This window comes from Eriocheir sinensis, chromosome 20 (genome assembly GCF_024679095.1).
Source record: "Eriocheir sinensis breed Jianghai 21 chromosome 20, ASM2467909v1, whole genome shotgun sequence".
NCBI lineage: Eukaryota > Metazoa > Arthropoda > Malacostraca > Decapoda > Varunidae > Eriocheir > Eriocheir sinensis.
In genome coordinates this window covers 10,321,935-10,338,116 of record NC_066528.1, presented here as the reverse complement: position 1 = coordinate 10,338,116, position 16,182 = coordinate 10,321,935, and the positions used below count along the sequence as shown (strand labels likewise).

Sequence of the window (16,182 nt, the reverse complement as noted above, 5' to 3'; positions counted from 1 at the left end):
GTTGGGGGTGCAATTCTTCAGTTGGGCAGAGTTGGGGGGGAATTCTTCAATTGGGCAGAGATGGGGGTGCAATTCTTCAGTTGGGCAGAATTGGGGGGGCGATTCTTCAGTTGGGCAGAGTTGGGGGTGCAATTCTTCAGTTGCGCAGAGTTGGGGGCGATTCTTCAGTTGGGCAGAGTTGGGGGCGATTCTTCAGTTGGGCAGAGTTGGGGGTGCAATTCTTCAGTTGGGAAGAGATGGGGGGGCAATTCTTCAGTTGATGACATGACTACAGCGTGCGGCCAAAACCTCACCGGTAGACCTGACATCAGGGGCTCGAAACCTCAGCAGTTGACCTGACCTCACCTTAACATTTTTTAATAGCCTGACACAACCTCTGATCAGTTTTAGCACTATTGGGTTCATGTATTCAGTCTGTAGCTCGACATGGCCCGTGACACATTCAAGTCTGTCGTGCTCCCTCTGCTGACTGCATGAGGATCATTTGCCTGCGATGAATTGGCTAAAACAACACCGACTTTTAGGAAATGAAGTGAAGTGTGGCAATTGTGACAATGCGATGAACTGGACTAAACATGCCAAGTGTAAGGATGGTTATGCGCGGAGATGCCAAACGAAAGGCTGTGTTAAGTACAAAACAGAGTTGGGGGAGAGGGAGAAGGGGAGGAAAGGGGAGGGACAGGAGGGGGAGAGGGAGACGGGGAGGAAAGGGGAGGGACAGAGGAGGGGAGAGGGAAAAGGGGAGGAAGGGAGGGACAGAGGAGGAGGAGGAGAGGGAGAAGGAAGGAAAGGGGTGGGACAGGAGGAAGAGAGGGAGAAGGGGAGGAAAGGGGAGGGACAGAGGAGGAGGAGAGGGAGAAGGGGAGGGACAGGAGGAAGAGAGGGAGAATGGGAGGAAAGGGGTGGGACAGGAGGAAGAGAGGGAGAAGGGGAGGGAGAGAGGAGGGGGAGAGGGAAAAGGGGAGGGAAGGGGAGGGGTAATAGTAACACAAGCACTGAGCTCCATACCTGGCCAGTCACCCGCTAGATAAAGAGAAGACTCACCTGTGAAAAGGAGAAAGGAAAAGGTTAGTGACTTTAGCAAAATGGACCACACAAGAAAACAATAAATTGAACACACACACACACACACACACACACACACACACGCAGACACACACACACACACACACACACACACACACACACACACACACACACACACACACACACACACACACACACACACAAACACACACACACACACACACACACACACACACACACACACACACACACACACACACACACACACACACACACACACACACACACACACACACACACACACACACACACACACACACACACACACACACACACACACACACAAACACGAACGCACACACACACACACACACACACACACACACACACACACACACACACACACACACACACACACACACACTGGAAGGATAGTGCACATGAGAGCTTAGCACCTCCCTACTAAGCCTGGGTACCTGAGTGACCTCCCATAAACAGCCCACCTGCACCACCACCTTCAACTGTCACCTGAGCCCAGCGTCTGACTAGAGGATTTAAGGCTGATTCACACTATTCGAAAAGTGACCGTCACGGAACGTACCGTTCGGACCGACACGTGACCTGACCTCACCGTCATCTGAAGAGACCGCACCTTTCCCCCTTTCGGCACCACTACACTGCCCCACTCGCCCCCTATCTCCCCCACCCCAATCTCCATCGCCCTAACCTTCCCACGCATATCAGAACCCAAAGCCTCATTAGCGAAGTTCAGTATCTATAATATGTAAATTTTCAGCCTGACGGCTGCCGTAACTAAATATACCGATTATTATTATTATTATTATTATTACACACACACACACACACACACACACACACAAACACACACACACACACACACACACACACACACACACACACACACACACACACACACACACACACACACACACACACACACACACACACACACACACACACACACTCACACACACACACACACACACACACACACACACACACACACGGCCCGGTAGCTCAGTCTGGCTCACAACCAAAAGGACGGGTTCAATTCCCCGGCCGGGTGAAGATAAGTTGGGTTTATCTTCTTTCACGTGTAGCCCATGTTCACCTAGCAGTGAGTAGGTACGCGACGTAAGGCGAGTTGTGACCTCGTTGTCGCGGTGTGCTGTGTGTGAATCTGTCCTACCAAAGATCGGTCACTGAGCTCTCTAGCTCCTTCCGTAGGGGAACGGCTGGCTGTCTCGAGAGAGACCCGCAGCAGACCAAGAGGTGAATTACACACACACAAACACACACACACACACACACACACACACACACACACACACACACACACACACACACACAAACAAACACGCGGCATTCCTCAAGGTCGGTTAGTGTCTCCACTACTAATAATGATGTCGTTACTGAACAGGACAACCCCGAGGTTTATAAATGGATGAAGGGCTTTAATAAGGGAGACATTCATAAGGTTTTGTTGGTAAGAGAACCGGGTAGGACACGAAGTAACGGGTTTAAACTGGATAAATTCAGATTCAACAGGGACATTGGCAAAAATTGGTTTACTAATAGGGTGGTGGATGAGTGGAATAGGCTTAGCAGTCATGTGGTGAGTGCCAATACAATTGTCACATTCAAAAATAGACTAGATAAATTCATGGACAGCGATATTAGGTGGGGTTAGATACACGGGAGCTTAGGGTCAAAGGAGCTGCCTCGTACAGGCCTACCGGCCTCTTGCAGACTCCTGCGTTCTTATGTTCTTATGTACAGATGAAGCAAAAAGCACCACCACTACCACCACCACAACCACCACCACCGCCACCACTACCATCACCACCACAACCACCACCACCACCACCCCCACCACTACCATCACCATCACAACCACCACCACCACCACCGCCACCACTACCATCACCATCACAACCACCACCACCACCATCACTACCACAACCACCACCACCACCACAGCCACCACTACCACCACCGCCACCACCACCACCACCACCACTACCATCACCACCACAACCACTAACACCACCACCACCATCACCACCACAACCACTAACACCACCACCACCATCACCACCACAACCACTAACACCATCACCACCACACCACCACCACCAGCACCACAACAACCACCACCACCACCACTACCATCACCATCACAACCACCACCACCACCACCGCCACCACTACCATCACCACCACAACCACCACCAACACCACCCCCACCACTTCCATCACCACCACCACCACAACCTGCACTACTACCACCACCACCACCAACACCACCACTACCATCACCACAACCACCACCACCGCCACCACTACCATCACCAAAACCACAATAACCACCACCACCGCCACCACTACCATCACCACCACCACCACCACCCACCACTACCATTACCACCACCACCACCACCGCCAGCAGGTGTCGCCAACGAATACAGTGACGAAGAGAAAGGCAGTGGGATCAGTGAGGCAGATGTGAGCACTGAGGTCCAGCGTAGCGTGTGTGGCATAAATCCTTAACTTTATGTATATTCATTTGTTGTTAAGGAGGCTGCTGTGATGGCATAACAAAGACAGGAAAGACACGCAAAACACCGCTATGGATAAATTAACTAAGGAGACGAAGTGTGACATGAACCGACGGAGTATAATGTAAACCCTAAAGTTGATGTTTGATATTTTTAGAGCAAGAAAGGCAGCTGAAGGCATAAAAGCAGATGGAGGGATAGAGGGATAGAGAGGAGATAGGGATAGAGAGTATAGAGTCGTAGAGAGGATAAAAGAAGACACAACCGTCGTATATAAAAATGAAAGAAATGGAAATGACAGTCAATCTAGCAGTGAAATTTGCTGTTCTCTAAATTCTACTGCCTGTAAGATGGAAAAATATAAGAGGATAGGATGGAAAAGAGAAAAGAAAACAACCATCGTATATAAAAAAGAAAGAAATGGAAAATAAAGGAAGTATAGCAGTGGGATTTGATGTTCATTAAATTCTACTGCCTGGAAGAAGGAAAACAAGAGAAGACAGGATGAAAGGGAGAAAAGGAGTACACAACCACCACCACCACCATCACCACTACCAACACCTCCACCATCACCACCACCGCCGCTCAAGTCTACGGTACCGTCATGACACGTTCGAAATATGTCACCAGTTAACGTCCTGAGACAGCCGTGAACGAAACCCGAGACTCCGGATTATTATTTTAGCGAGGACACTGCTTGCTTTTGACACACACACACACACACACACACACACACACACACACACACACACACACACACACACACACACACACACACACACACACACACACACACACACACACAAACACACACACACACACACACACTAGAGAAAAGTTAGTTGTGTTTTGTTTTCTTTTTGATAATCTTGAGACAGTTAAGTAAATATGGTTTGACTTTTATTATGAGCTTTTTTTTTATCAGAGAAAGAAGGAAAGCAATACTACTACGACTACGAATACGACTACTACTACTACTACTACTACTACTACTACTACTACTACTACTACTACTACTACTACTACGACTACGAATATGACTACTACTACTACTACTACTACTACTACTACTACTACGACTACGACTACTACTACTACTACTACTACAACTACTACTACTACTACTACTACTACTACTACTACTACTACTACTACTACTACTACTACTACTACTAAAATTAAAACAAAAACAACAACAATAATAATAATAATAATAATAATAATAATAATAATAATAATAACAATAAAAAATAGATATATACTGTTAGATAGATAGATAGATAGAGAGATAGATAGAGAGATAGATAGGTAAATACAGACCGACAGACAGACAGACAGAAAGACAGACAGACAGACATAAAACAGCGATAATCATTTGAGAGAGAGAGAGAGATAAACAACAAAACCATATACTTAACCTTCACCAAGGCCTTCACCAAGACCAGGAAACTAAGTAGATAGATAAATAGATAGATAGATAAGTAGATACACATAAATTTAGCGTGCAGCGTGACCAAATTAGTGAGGATGTGGCTAGGAGGCGTAAGGATGTGGCTCAAGATGTGGGTAGTTGTAAGTTGAGCAAGGTTTTTATTTACGAGTCCCCTTTAAAAAAACGACCCTCTCCCCGTTTTCTATGAGGTGCAGACGTAGTGCCCTTTCTTCATTAATTCTACCCTCTGACCAATCCTCGATTTTTAGCCCTTACACTCATATCAATGGTCTGATATTAACTTCCATCTCTTCCCCCTCTCTCTCTCTCTCTCTCTCTCTCTCTCTCTCTCTCTCTCTCTCTCTCTCTCTCTCTCTCTCTCTCTCTCTCTCATAAAGGAAAGAAAAAAAATCAAACAAAGACACAAATTTAATTAACTTATACCTAAACTTTTTTATTTTAAACCACTGGAAATTTTTTAGGCAATAAGAACAAAAAATAAATAAGTTACATTGAGCCTCCTCCGTGAAAACCTATACATTTTCGTTGTGTGTGTGTGTGTGTGTGTGTGTGTGTGTGTGTGTGTGTGTGTGTGTGTGACAGATACCTTTGCGCTGAGTGTACACGAAGAATAGGTTCAACGTCATCAAACTACCGCTATTCTTATTACTGTCTGTCTGTCTGTGTGTCTGTCTGTCCGTTTCTTGGTGCACCCCTTACACCCCACACACGGCGATTGGCATGTCTGTGTGTGTGTGTGTGTGTGTGTGTGTGTGTGTGTGTGTGTGTGTCTTGGGTTGTGGAAGTCAGTGGGTGTTATATTTTGATCTGTCGAGAGAGAGAGAGAGAGAGAGAGAGAGAGAGATGTTATATTTCTTGATGGGCAATGCAAAAGCTCCATTACTCTCTCTAATCACTGAGGACGAAGCCCTATGAAGAACGACTCGAGCGACTCAACCTCTTCACGTTGGAAAAGAGACGACTGCGGGGAGACATGATACAAGTCTTTAAGTACCTGAACAAGCTCAGCAACGTTGATCTCCAAACTCTTCACGATACAAACTAACCTGAGAACAAGAAACAACGGAAAAACAATTCAAGCAAAGCGATGCAACACCGACATCGGCAGGAGTTATTTCTCGAAGAGTTGTTCATACTGGAACAGCCTTCCTGCAGAAGTGGTTGGCGCAGAGACCATCAACTCCTTCAAGAAACGCATTGATCGCCACTTTGCTGCAATGGGTGTGAACTGAACGTTCCCAAGAGTAGGTACACAAGTGCTTAAATCCTTCCCTGCGAGCCACTCCTATGGCAAACGGATAGATTAAATCACTGAACGCAGGCAGCCTAGTAATGAGCCAACAGGCTTTCTGCTGCCTGCCATGTTTCCTCCTCCTCCTCCTCTTCATCACCTCCTTGGCTCTTCTTTCCTAGGCACACGTAACACCACCATCACCACCACCACCATCACCACCACCACCACCACCACCAACACCACCATCACCATCACCACCCTTCACAACACATCTATACACTCCCCCTTCTCTCCCTTATCTTCATTATATTTTTCTTCTTCTCCTTCTCCTATTCACTATTCCTTCTTAATCCTTCTCCATCTACGATTTCCTTCTTATAAATTTCCTAAGTCCTCTTTCTCTTTCTCTTCCTCTTTCTTCATGCAGTTCTCAGGTGTTGAAGTGCTCCGTGGCGCAATGGTTAGCACATTCGACTCACACCCGAGAGGTTCTGGGTTCGATCCCCGAGAGGAAGAGCCAAAAGATGGGAGATCTCCTTCTACCCGTGACTCTACCCCGCTAGCTTTCTGTTGCCTGCTCTTTCATGTTTTTTCCTCTTTTTTTCCTTCTCCCTCTCCTCTTTATCTTTCAACACTCCTACGTCCTTCTCTTCCTTCCTCCTCTTCTTTCTTCCATGCTTTCTCTCCTTTCATGTTTCCTCCTCTTTTTTTTCTTCTTTACTCCATTTTCCTCTTTAACTCCTCTTTCTCTCTAAACACTTCTACCTCCTTCACCTTCTTCCTCCTCCTCTTCCTTCCTCTTTCATGTTTCCTCCTCCTCTTCATTCTCTTCCTTCCCTCCCAACTGTTTCTCTCTCTCCTATTCCTCTTTCTCTCTCGATACTCTTCCTTCCTCCCCCTTCTTCCTCCTCCTCTTCCTTTCTTCTTTCTTGACTCCTTTTTCCTCTTCCTGCTCCCCTTTCTCTCTCAGCACTCCCACCTCCTTCACCTTCTTCCTCCTCCTCTCCCTTCTTCAATGTTTCCTCCTCTTCTTCCTTTACTTCATTATTCCCCTTCCTACTCTTCTTTCTCTCTCAACACTCCCACTTCCTCTTCCTTCTTCTCCTTCCTCCTCCTCCATTCTTCCCGTCTCTACTCATTCAAAGTCAAGTATAATACAACCTAAGCTGCCACGCCAATTTCTCCTCCCTTTCCTCCTCCTCCTCCTCCTCCTTATTCCTGCTGGGTCTTTCCTCACCTCATTATCTCCTCCTCCTCCTCTCCCACTAAACAACCATTGCCTAATCTCGTGAACCCTTTCAGTTAACATATATACCTAAACACAGTACGCTCTGATCCCAAGACTAACAATGGGGCAACAGGTTCCAGTCCTCCTACTCCGTCCCCTGCGGCACTCCATGTTTTTGTAACTTTGCTCTCATCTCTCCCACTTATACATTGTTTTTTTGGTGAAGGGGAAGATGGAGTAAATGTAAGGAGGGTAACTATAGGTTGGCTGTTTGCTGGTTAAGTTTTATAAGGAGTCAGGCTACCAGAGGGATTCTAGTGTTTTTTATGTCTACTAAAACTGTACTGTGATAGGAGGAGGAGGAGGAGGAGGAGGAGGAGGAAACATGGAAATGCAGGCAACAGAAAGCCTATTGGCTCAATACGAGGTTGTCCCCTTTGGTGATTTAATCTGCTCGACAGCCACTTGGGGCCTGGGGAGCAGATGAAAGCACCTCGACATTGAGGACCAGATGAAAGCACCTCGATATTGAGGACCAGATGAAAGCACCTCGATATTGAGGAGCAGATGAAAGCACCTCGATATTGAGGACCAGATGAAAGCATCTCGATAATGAGGAGCAGATTAAAGCACCTCGATATTGAGGACCAGATGAAAGCATCTCGATAATGAGGAGCAGATTAAAGCACCTCGATATTGAGGACCAGATGAAAAGCATCTCGATAATGAGGAGCAGATTAAAAGCATCTCGATAATGAGCAGCAGATGAAAGCACCTTGATATTGAGGACCATATGAAAGCACCTCGATATTGAGGACCAGATGAAAGCACCTCGATATTGAGGACCAGATGAAAGCATCTCGATAATGAGGAGCAGATTAAAGCACCTCGATATTGAGCAGCAGATGAAAGCACCTTGATATTGAGGACCATATGAAAGCACCTCGATATTGAGGACCAGATGAAAGCACCTCGATAATGAGGAGCAGATTAAAGCACCTCGATATTGAGGAGCAAATGAAAGCACCTCGATATTGAGGACCAGATGAAAGCACCTCGATATTGAGGACCAGATGAAAGCATCTCGATAATGAGGACCAGATGAAAGCACCTCGATAATGAGGAGCAGATTAAAGCACCTCGATATTGAGGACCAGATGAAAGCACCTCGATATTGAGGAGCAGATGAAAGCACCTCGATATTGAGGAGCAGATGAAAGCACCTTGATATTGAGGACCATATGAAAGCACCTCGATATTGAGGAGCAGATGAAAGCACCTCGATATTGAGGAGCAGATGAAAGCACCTCGATATTGAGGAGCAGATGAAAGCACCTCGATATTGAGCAGCAGATGAAAGCACCTTGATATTGAGGACCATACGAAAGCACCTCGATATTGAGGAGCAGATGAAAGCACCTCGATATTGAGGAGCAGATGAAAGCACCTCGATATTGAGGAGCAGATGAAAGCACCTCGATATTGAGGAGCAGATGAAAGCACCTCGATATTGAGGAGCAGATGAAAGCACCTCGATATTGAGGAGCAGATGAAAGCACCTCGATATTGAGGACCATATGAAAGCACCTCGATATTGAGGAGCAGATGAAAGCACCTCGATATTGAGGACCATATGAAAGCACCTCGATATTGAGGAGCAGATGAAAGCACCTCGATATTGAGGAGCAGATGAAAGCACCTCGATATTGAGGACCAGATGAAAGCACCTCGATATTGAGGAGCAGATGAAAGCACCTCGATATTGAGGAGCAGATGAAAGCACCTCGATATTGAGGAGCAGATGAAAGCACCTTGATATTGAGGACCATATGAAAGCACCTCGATATTGAGGACCATATGAAAGCACCTTGATATTGAGGACCATATGAAAGCACCTCGATATTGAGGAGCAGATGAAAGCACCTTGATATTGAGGACCATATGAAGGCACCTCGATATTGAGGACCATATGAAAGCACCTCGATATTGAGGACCAGATGAAAGCACCTTGATATTGAGGACCATATGAAAGCACCTCGATATTGAGGACCAGATGAAAGCACCTCGATATTGAGGAGCAGATGAAAGCACCTCGATATTGAGGAGCAGATGAAAGCACCTCGATATTGAGGACCATATGAAAGCACCTCGATATTGAGGAGCAGATGAAAGCACCTTGATATTGAGGACCATATGAAAGCACCTCGATATTGAGGACCAGATGAAAGCACCTCGATATTGAGGAGCAGATGAAAGCACCTCGATATTGAGGGCAGATGAAAGCACCTCGATATTGAGGAGCAGATGAAAGCACCTTGATATTGAGGACCATGAAAGCACCTCGATATTGAGGACCATGAAAGCACCTCGATATTGAGGAGCAGATGAAAGCACCTCGATATTGAGGAGCAGATGAAAGCACCTCGATATTGAGGACCATATGAAAGCACCTCGATATTGAGGAGCAGATGAAAGCACCTCGATATTGAGGACCATATGAAAGCACCTCGATATTGAGGAGCAGATGAAAGCACCTTGATATTGAGGAGCAGATGAAAGCACCTCGATAATGAGGAGCAGATGAAAGCACCTCGATATTGTGGACCATGAAAGCACCTCGATATTGAGGAGCAGATGAAAGCACCTCGATATTGAGGAGCAGATGAAAGCACCTCGATATTGAGGAACATATGAAAGCACCTCGATATTGAGGAGCAGATGAAAGCACATCGATATTGAGGAGCAGATGAAAGCACCTCGATATTGGGGACCATATGAAGCACCTCGATATTGAGGGCAGATGAAAGCACCTGATATTGAGGACCATATGAAAGCACCTCGATATTGAGGAGCAGATGAAAGCACCTTGATATTGAGGAGCAGATGAAAGCACCTCGATGTTGAGGAGCAGATGAAATCACCACGATATTGACGACCATATGAAAGCACCTCGATATTGAGGAGCAGATGAAAGCATCTCGATATTGAGGGCAGATGAAAGCACCTCGATATTGAGGACCATATGAAAGCACCTCGATATTGAGGACTATATGAAAGCACCTCGATATTGAGGAGCAGATGAAAGCACCTCGATATTGAGGACCATATGAAAGCACCTCGATATTGAGGACCATATGAAAGCACCTCGATATTGAGGACCATATGAAAGCACCTTGATATTGAGGAGCAGATGAAAGCACCTCGATATTGAGGAGCAGATGAAAGCACCTTGATATTGAGGAGCAGATGAAAGCACCTCGATATTGAGGACCATATGAAAGCACCTCGATATTGAGGAGCAGATGAAAGAACATTGATATTGAGGAGCAGATGAAAGCACCTTGATATTGAGGAGCAGATGAAAGCACCTCGATACTGAGGACCATATGAAGCACCTTGATATTGAGGAGCAGATGAAAGCACCTCGATATTGAGGAGCAGATGAAAACACCTCAATATTCAGTTTACTCCCGACGCAGCGAAGTGACGGTCGGAGGAGAAGGAGGAAGAGTGATAGTAAGAGAACGAGGATCATGAAGGATGACGAAGAAAAGAAGAAGATAAAATAAAGAAAGAAGGAAAGGCAGAAAATAAATAAATTAGTGAAAAATAAAGGTAGAGAAAAACGGTGAGAGAGAGAGAGAGAGAAAAGCAGTGCAGAGATTCATCAATGTACACTCCACCACCGTAACAACATCATCACCTACAATCACCACCAGTGTAATAGTGGTGGTGGTGGAGATGGTGGTGATGATAGTGGTAGTGATGGTGGTGATACTGAATGTGACTAGCAAAACTACATTCTCTCTCTCTCTCTCTCTCTCTCTCTCTCTCTCTCTCTCGAGGAGGTCATAAAGGTAATCCTGTCTAAATACAAGCGTCAGATTTCATTAATATTTTAACACAGTTTTCCCTCACCCAAACTTTCTCTCAGGAAACACAAACAGAAAATGGTAATTCTAAGCGACATTTCAATATTTTTGCCTCATACGCCCCCTTGAGTTTAAAAGTCTACAACCGTATGATAAATTACATAAAGGTGATAAACGAGAAACTATATGGATAAAAAGTAATGGGGATTATTGAAGAGAGGGTATATAGCCTTTTCCTTTCGAGTCACCGACTACTTATTTCTGGACAAAGTATGTTTTTTTTCTTCTTGTGGAGACAGTATTTTTTTTTTTCCAGAAATTACTAACTAATTGAGTTTTCAATGCCTGTGTGTGTGCCGCCGCCGCCCGCCACACACCCCATACCGAATAAATACCAGCCTACCCTAACAACCGTACGTAATCTACCTAACCGGGGGGGGGAGGGAGCTTCGCCACTCTCGGCCCCTTTCACGGGAAGGTTTCGCCCCCCGCGACCCAATGACGGGGGAGCTTCTCCCCCTCGAGCCTCCCTTCTATTGTCCGGAAGCCATTTCTTGCTACACTGCATTCTGTCAGGGACCAAAAAAATAATCCATATTGTTAGTATTAATTTCGCAAAAAGGTGGCAACCCTCTTTTCAATATTACTCAACATGAATTGATAAATAATAAAATAATAAATAAATTTTCTCAACTCCTACTGACTTTTTGCTTCTAAATAACTAACTTCTGGTTTTAGTAATTACCATATTTAGCCTACTTAATGATGTATTGATTAAATGATTGATGGTTCATTGTTCTAACGTACACACCAAATAAGGGAGGAACACGCCATCCCAACCCCCAGGCAATACATGGTGTGTTTTCCAACAATACAAGAAACATGTACAATATTCATATCGCTATGCAGTGCAGGAAATGATAAGAAATGTGATGAAAACGTGAAAATGTGTTAAAATAGCGTGTTGGTGGCCGCAGAGAAGGGAGGAAGGGGGATTTGAGCTACCATTAGGCTAACCATGAATAGCCTAGCCATCCTCTATTGAAACTATGTCCCTCTTCCTACCTTCTATCACCTTACATCCCTCCCAGACCTCTTCGACTAAGTGATGAAAACCGTGAAAATGGGCGGTTAAAATGGTGAATTGGTAGGCGAAGAAGAGGCGGAGAGTCCGAACAACTATTAGGCTAACTTGCAATAGCCTAGCCCTCCTCCTATTACACTCCTATGCTCCACTTCCTGCCTCGCTGCTATCCAAGGAGACTGTAGAACAGGTATTATAGTCTCTTTGCTGCTATCCCTCACATCCCTTACTAGGCTTTTTCCACTAAGTAAATTCATGAAAACCGTGAAAATGGGTTAAAAATAATGTTGGTAGCAGAGAGGGAGGAGAAAAGGAGGATTTTGAACTACCATTAGACTAACCAGCAATAGCCTAGCCATCCTCTATTAAACTCCTATGTCCCTCTTCTTGGCTCCCTCCTATCCCTCACATTCACCCCAAGGCCTCTTCGACTAGATATTGTATATAGATGAAAACCGTGAAAATGAGGGAGGAGGAGGAGGAGGAGGAATTTGAACAAGCATTAGTCTAACCGGAAAGATCACTGATAAAAGGAAACAAACAATAGAGATCATACAAGGGAAGGAGTGTGGCGGCCATAGAGAGAGAGAGAGAGATGAAGCACGTGTCGGGAACCCTCTCTCTCTCTCTCTCTCTCTCTAAACAGTACTTAAATGACTCCTACCATATCACTTTGACGCTCTGAAAGGTGATACAAGGTAGGAATGTGGCAACCATGAGAGAGAGAGAGAGAGAGAGAGAGAGATGAAGCACGTGTTCAGACCCTCTCTCTCTCTCTCTAAGCTGTCTTATATGCCTCTACCATATTACTTTGGGGCTCAGGCTGTCACCTCCATATCTCCGGCCTTTGTGTCCCTTCCTCAGTCTCCATAACTTTGGATTAGTCACACGCATCAAATCCAGCACAACGTGACGCCACCACCCGCACGCCCGCCCTCGCTGACCAACACTCAGTACTGAAGCTCGCACCTGCGCCCCACCTTCACTGACCAACACTCCGACGCATGACTCGACACCTGCGTCATCAGATTGTCGTACTCAGCCTCTGTATGTTTTCGATTTCGACCAAAAACTGTCTCCTCCTCCTCCAATAACTACATTTTATTTTTAGTTACCGGTGAAGGTTTAATTATTAGTGTCTTTTCGCTATAGTTAACCCTTGAAGTACGGATAACGATATATTTCTCTGGATGTTGTGCGCGGGGAAAGTTTAGACCATTTAAAGAGGTGGAAATGATGTCTTTGCAATAATTTACTATATTCATCTAGAATAGTGTATGGTGTAAGAAAACTTCTCTCAATAGCATAATAGAAAAAGTTATGACAGCCGAAGATATTGCGCATTTTCTCGTGGCCGTGACACTTGCGTCGCATGGAAGCACCCCCCCTCCCCCACGCACACAGATACAAATGGGAGATGGCGAAATATTAAAGAAAAGTAAATGAAGAGAGAGACCTGGGAGTAATAATGCAGATTATATGCAACCAGAAAGTCATATAAACCGGATCTTCGGTGATCATATAACATGGTGAGAAATATAGGTATAGCATTTCACTACATGGATAAAGAAATGATATTACAATTGTTTTTGGTTTGTGAGAAGTCAGTCAATCTTTTTTCTCGTTGGGAGACAGGAAAATGTATTTCATGCTTTAGTACTTGTTACTGTTGTGTGGATGGTGACATATTAATCCCCTTTTCCTTTGAGGGGCGGGAGATGTGTTTCATGTAAAGTGCTCGTCACTGTTGTGTTGGATGGTGACATATTAATCCCTTTACTTTGAGGGGGCAGGGAGACCTGTGTTTTAATGCCAAGGTACTCCGTCACTGTTGTGCATTTGGATGGTGACATCGTAATCCTTTACCTTTGAGGGGCAGGGGAGATGTGTTTCATACCGGGCACTCGTCACTGTTGTGTTGGATAGTGACATATTAATCCCTTTACCTTTGAGGGCGGGGATCTGTTTCATGCCAGGTACTCGTCACGTTTCTGTTGTGTTGGATGGTGACATATTAATCCCTTTACCCACCACCTTTGAGGGGCGGGGAGATCTGTTTCATACTTTCTAGGTACTCGTCACTGTTGTGTTGGATGGTGACATATTAATCCCTTTACCTTTGAGGGGCGGGAGATGTGTTTCATGCCAAGGTACTCGTCACTGTTGTGTTGGATGGTGTCATATTAATCCCTTTACCTTTGAGGGGGCGGGAGATGTGTTTCATGCCTAGGTACTCGTCACTGTTGTGTTGGATGGTGACATTAATCCCTTGCTTACCTTTGAGGGGCGGGGAGATGTGTTTCATGCCTAGAGTACTCGTCACTGTTGTATTTGGATGGTGACATATTAATCCCTTTTCCTTTGAGGGCAGGGAGATGTGTTTCATGCCGGTGGCTGAGTCGTCAAAGTAACGGCCTCGTGTTCAGGAGGACGCAGTTTCAATCCCGCCGGTACCACCAGCTGGGACATTTTCAGCCTTTTGCAATGCCGAGTGGCTTAAAACTACCCATGCTGTCCAGAGACCACCTATCAACCCGGACTCTAGATTCTAGGATCAAAGATGAGCTCTGGGAGGGCAGCATGAGCCAATGCAAAGATGGCGCCACTATAAACACTCGCCTGCGCCAGAACGGGCTGGGCCGACCATCAGGACCTACCGGAAAGAAGCCTTGGACCGACCATCAGGATCCACCGGAAGAAGCCTACCGGCGCAATAGGCTGCAATGTAAAAACAAAAAAAAAAACAAAAAAAAAAAAAAAGGTGCACTCGTCACTGTTGTGTTGGATGGTGTCATATTAATCCCTTTACCTTTGAGGGGCGGGAGATGTGTTCATGCCTACGGTATTCGTCACTGTTATTGTGTTGGATGGTGACAAGTTTCAGCGAAGTGCCCGCCGCTGTTATTGCAAAATCCTCAGGCTGCATTACGCGTCACGCCTGGGCCAGCACCCCAGCCATCCTGACACACCTAGAAGCTTCTAACAGAACAAAACACGTAGCTACTACAGGCAACTTTCACGGTGTTAAAAAACCCTAAACTTTTAGTACCCAACACGGCTATGAAGTAACAAACATCTGTACTTTTCTTGCATCTTTGGGGTATTTTGCACAGCGCCGTCCCCTCCCAGGAATGATCAATGGTGCCGCAGCCGCCTCATCGGAACACACGGACGGCGCGACTCACAGGGTGTCAGACTCTCCGCGGGGTTTGGCTTGCACAGTGTGTGAAGTGAATGATTATGTCACGCTGACCCCTGTTATCTGATCCTGTGACTTAACATTAATAAAAGCATAACAAAAATGTATCAGTCGCCATGTTTATTAAGTCCATTTAATACTTGCCTTAGTTTAAATCGTGGATGTGAAGGACTATAGGGTCATCGTAAAATAGGGAATTGCAACTATAAAAGAAGGAGCTTGGCATTACACTGTTTAGAGCCAAACCGCATAAGGCCGAATGAGAGAAGGCCTGGGACATGGGTGGGCAGGGGCGGAATGACCTCACCCTGTCATCCTGCAGGGCCTAGAATACTCAGTCAGGTAGGTAGGTCAGGTTGGGGTCGCTACTTTACGAGTTACTCTCCGAACATAACCGTCTCGTAAAACAGCGGTTATCAGCGCTTCAATCTTGCTATTGATGAGAGTCAGTGATGCCTTACGCGTGCTGTTCCGAATTACAAGGAGGTAAAAAACGCATGGTTCATC

At 45.6% G+C, this 16,182-nt stretch overlaps 1 protein-coding gene across 1 annotated transcript in view; it reads right to left on the bottom strand.

Annotated features, from left to right (window-relative positions):
- Positions 1-1,012: 1,012 nt before the first annotated feature.
- Positions 1,013-16,182, bottom strand: part of LOC127001057 (keratin-associated protein 5-1-like) — a 15,681-nt gene continuing 511 nt past the window's right edge. Inside the window, exons 2-5 of the mRNA XM_050865227.1 lie at positions 4,314-4,430; positions 1,944-2,063; positions 1,648-1,652; positions 1,013-1,449 (exon numbers count right to left, since the gene is read on the bottom strand). Of these exons, the coding sequence (XP_050721184.1) occupies positions 1,041-1,449; positions 1,648-1,652; positions 1,944-2,063; positions 4,314-4,430 (651 nt within the window). The 3' untranslated portion in view covers positions 1,013-1,040. The remainder of the gene's footprint in view (positions 1,450-1,647; positions 1,653-1,943; positions 2,064-4,313; positions 4,431-16,182) is intronic.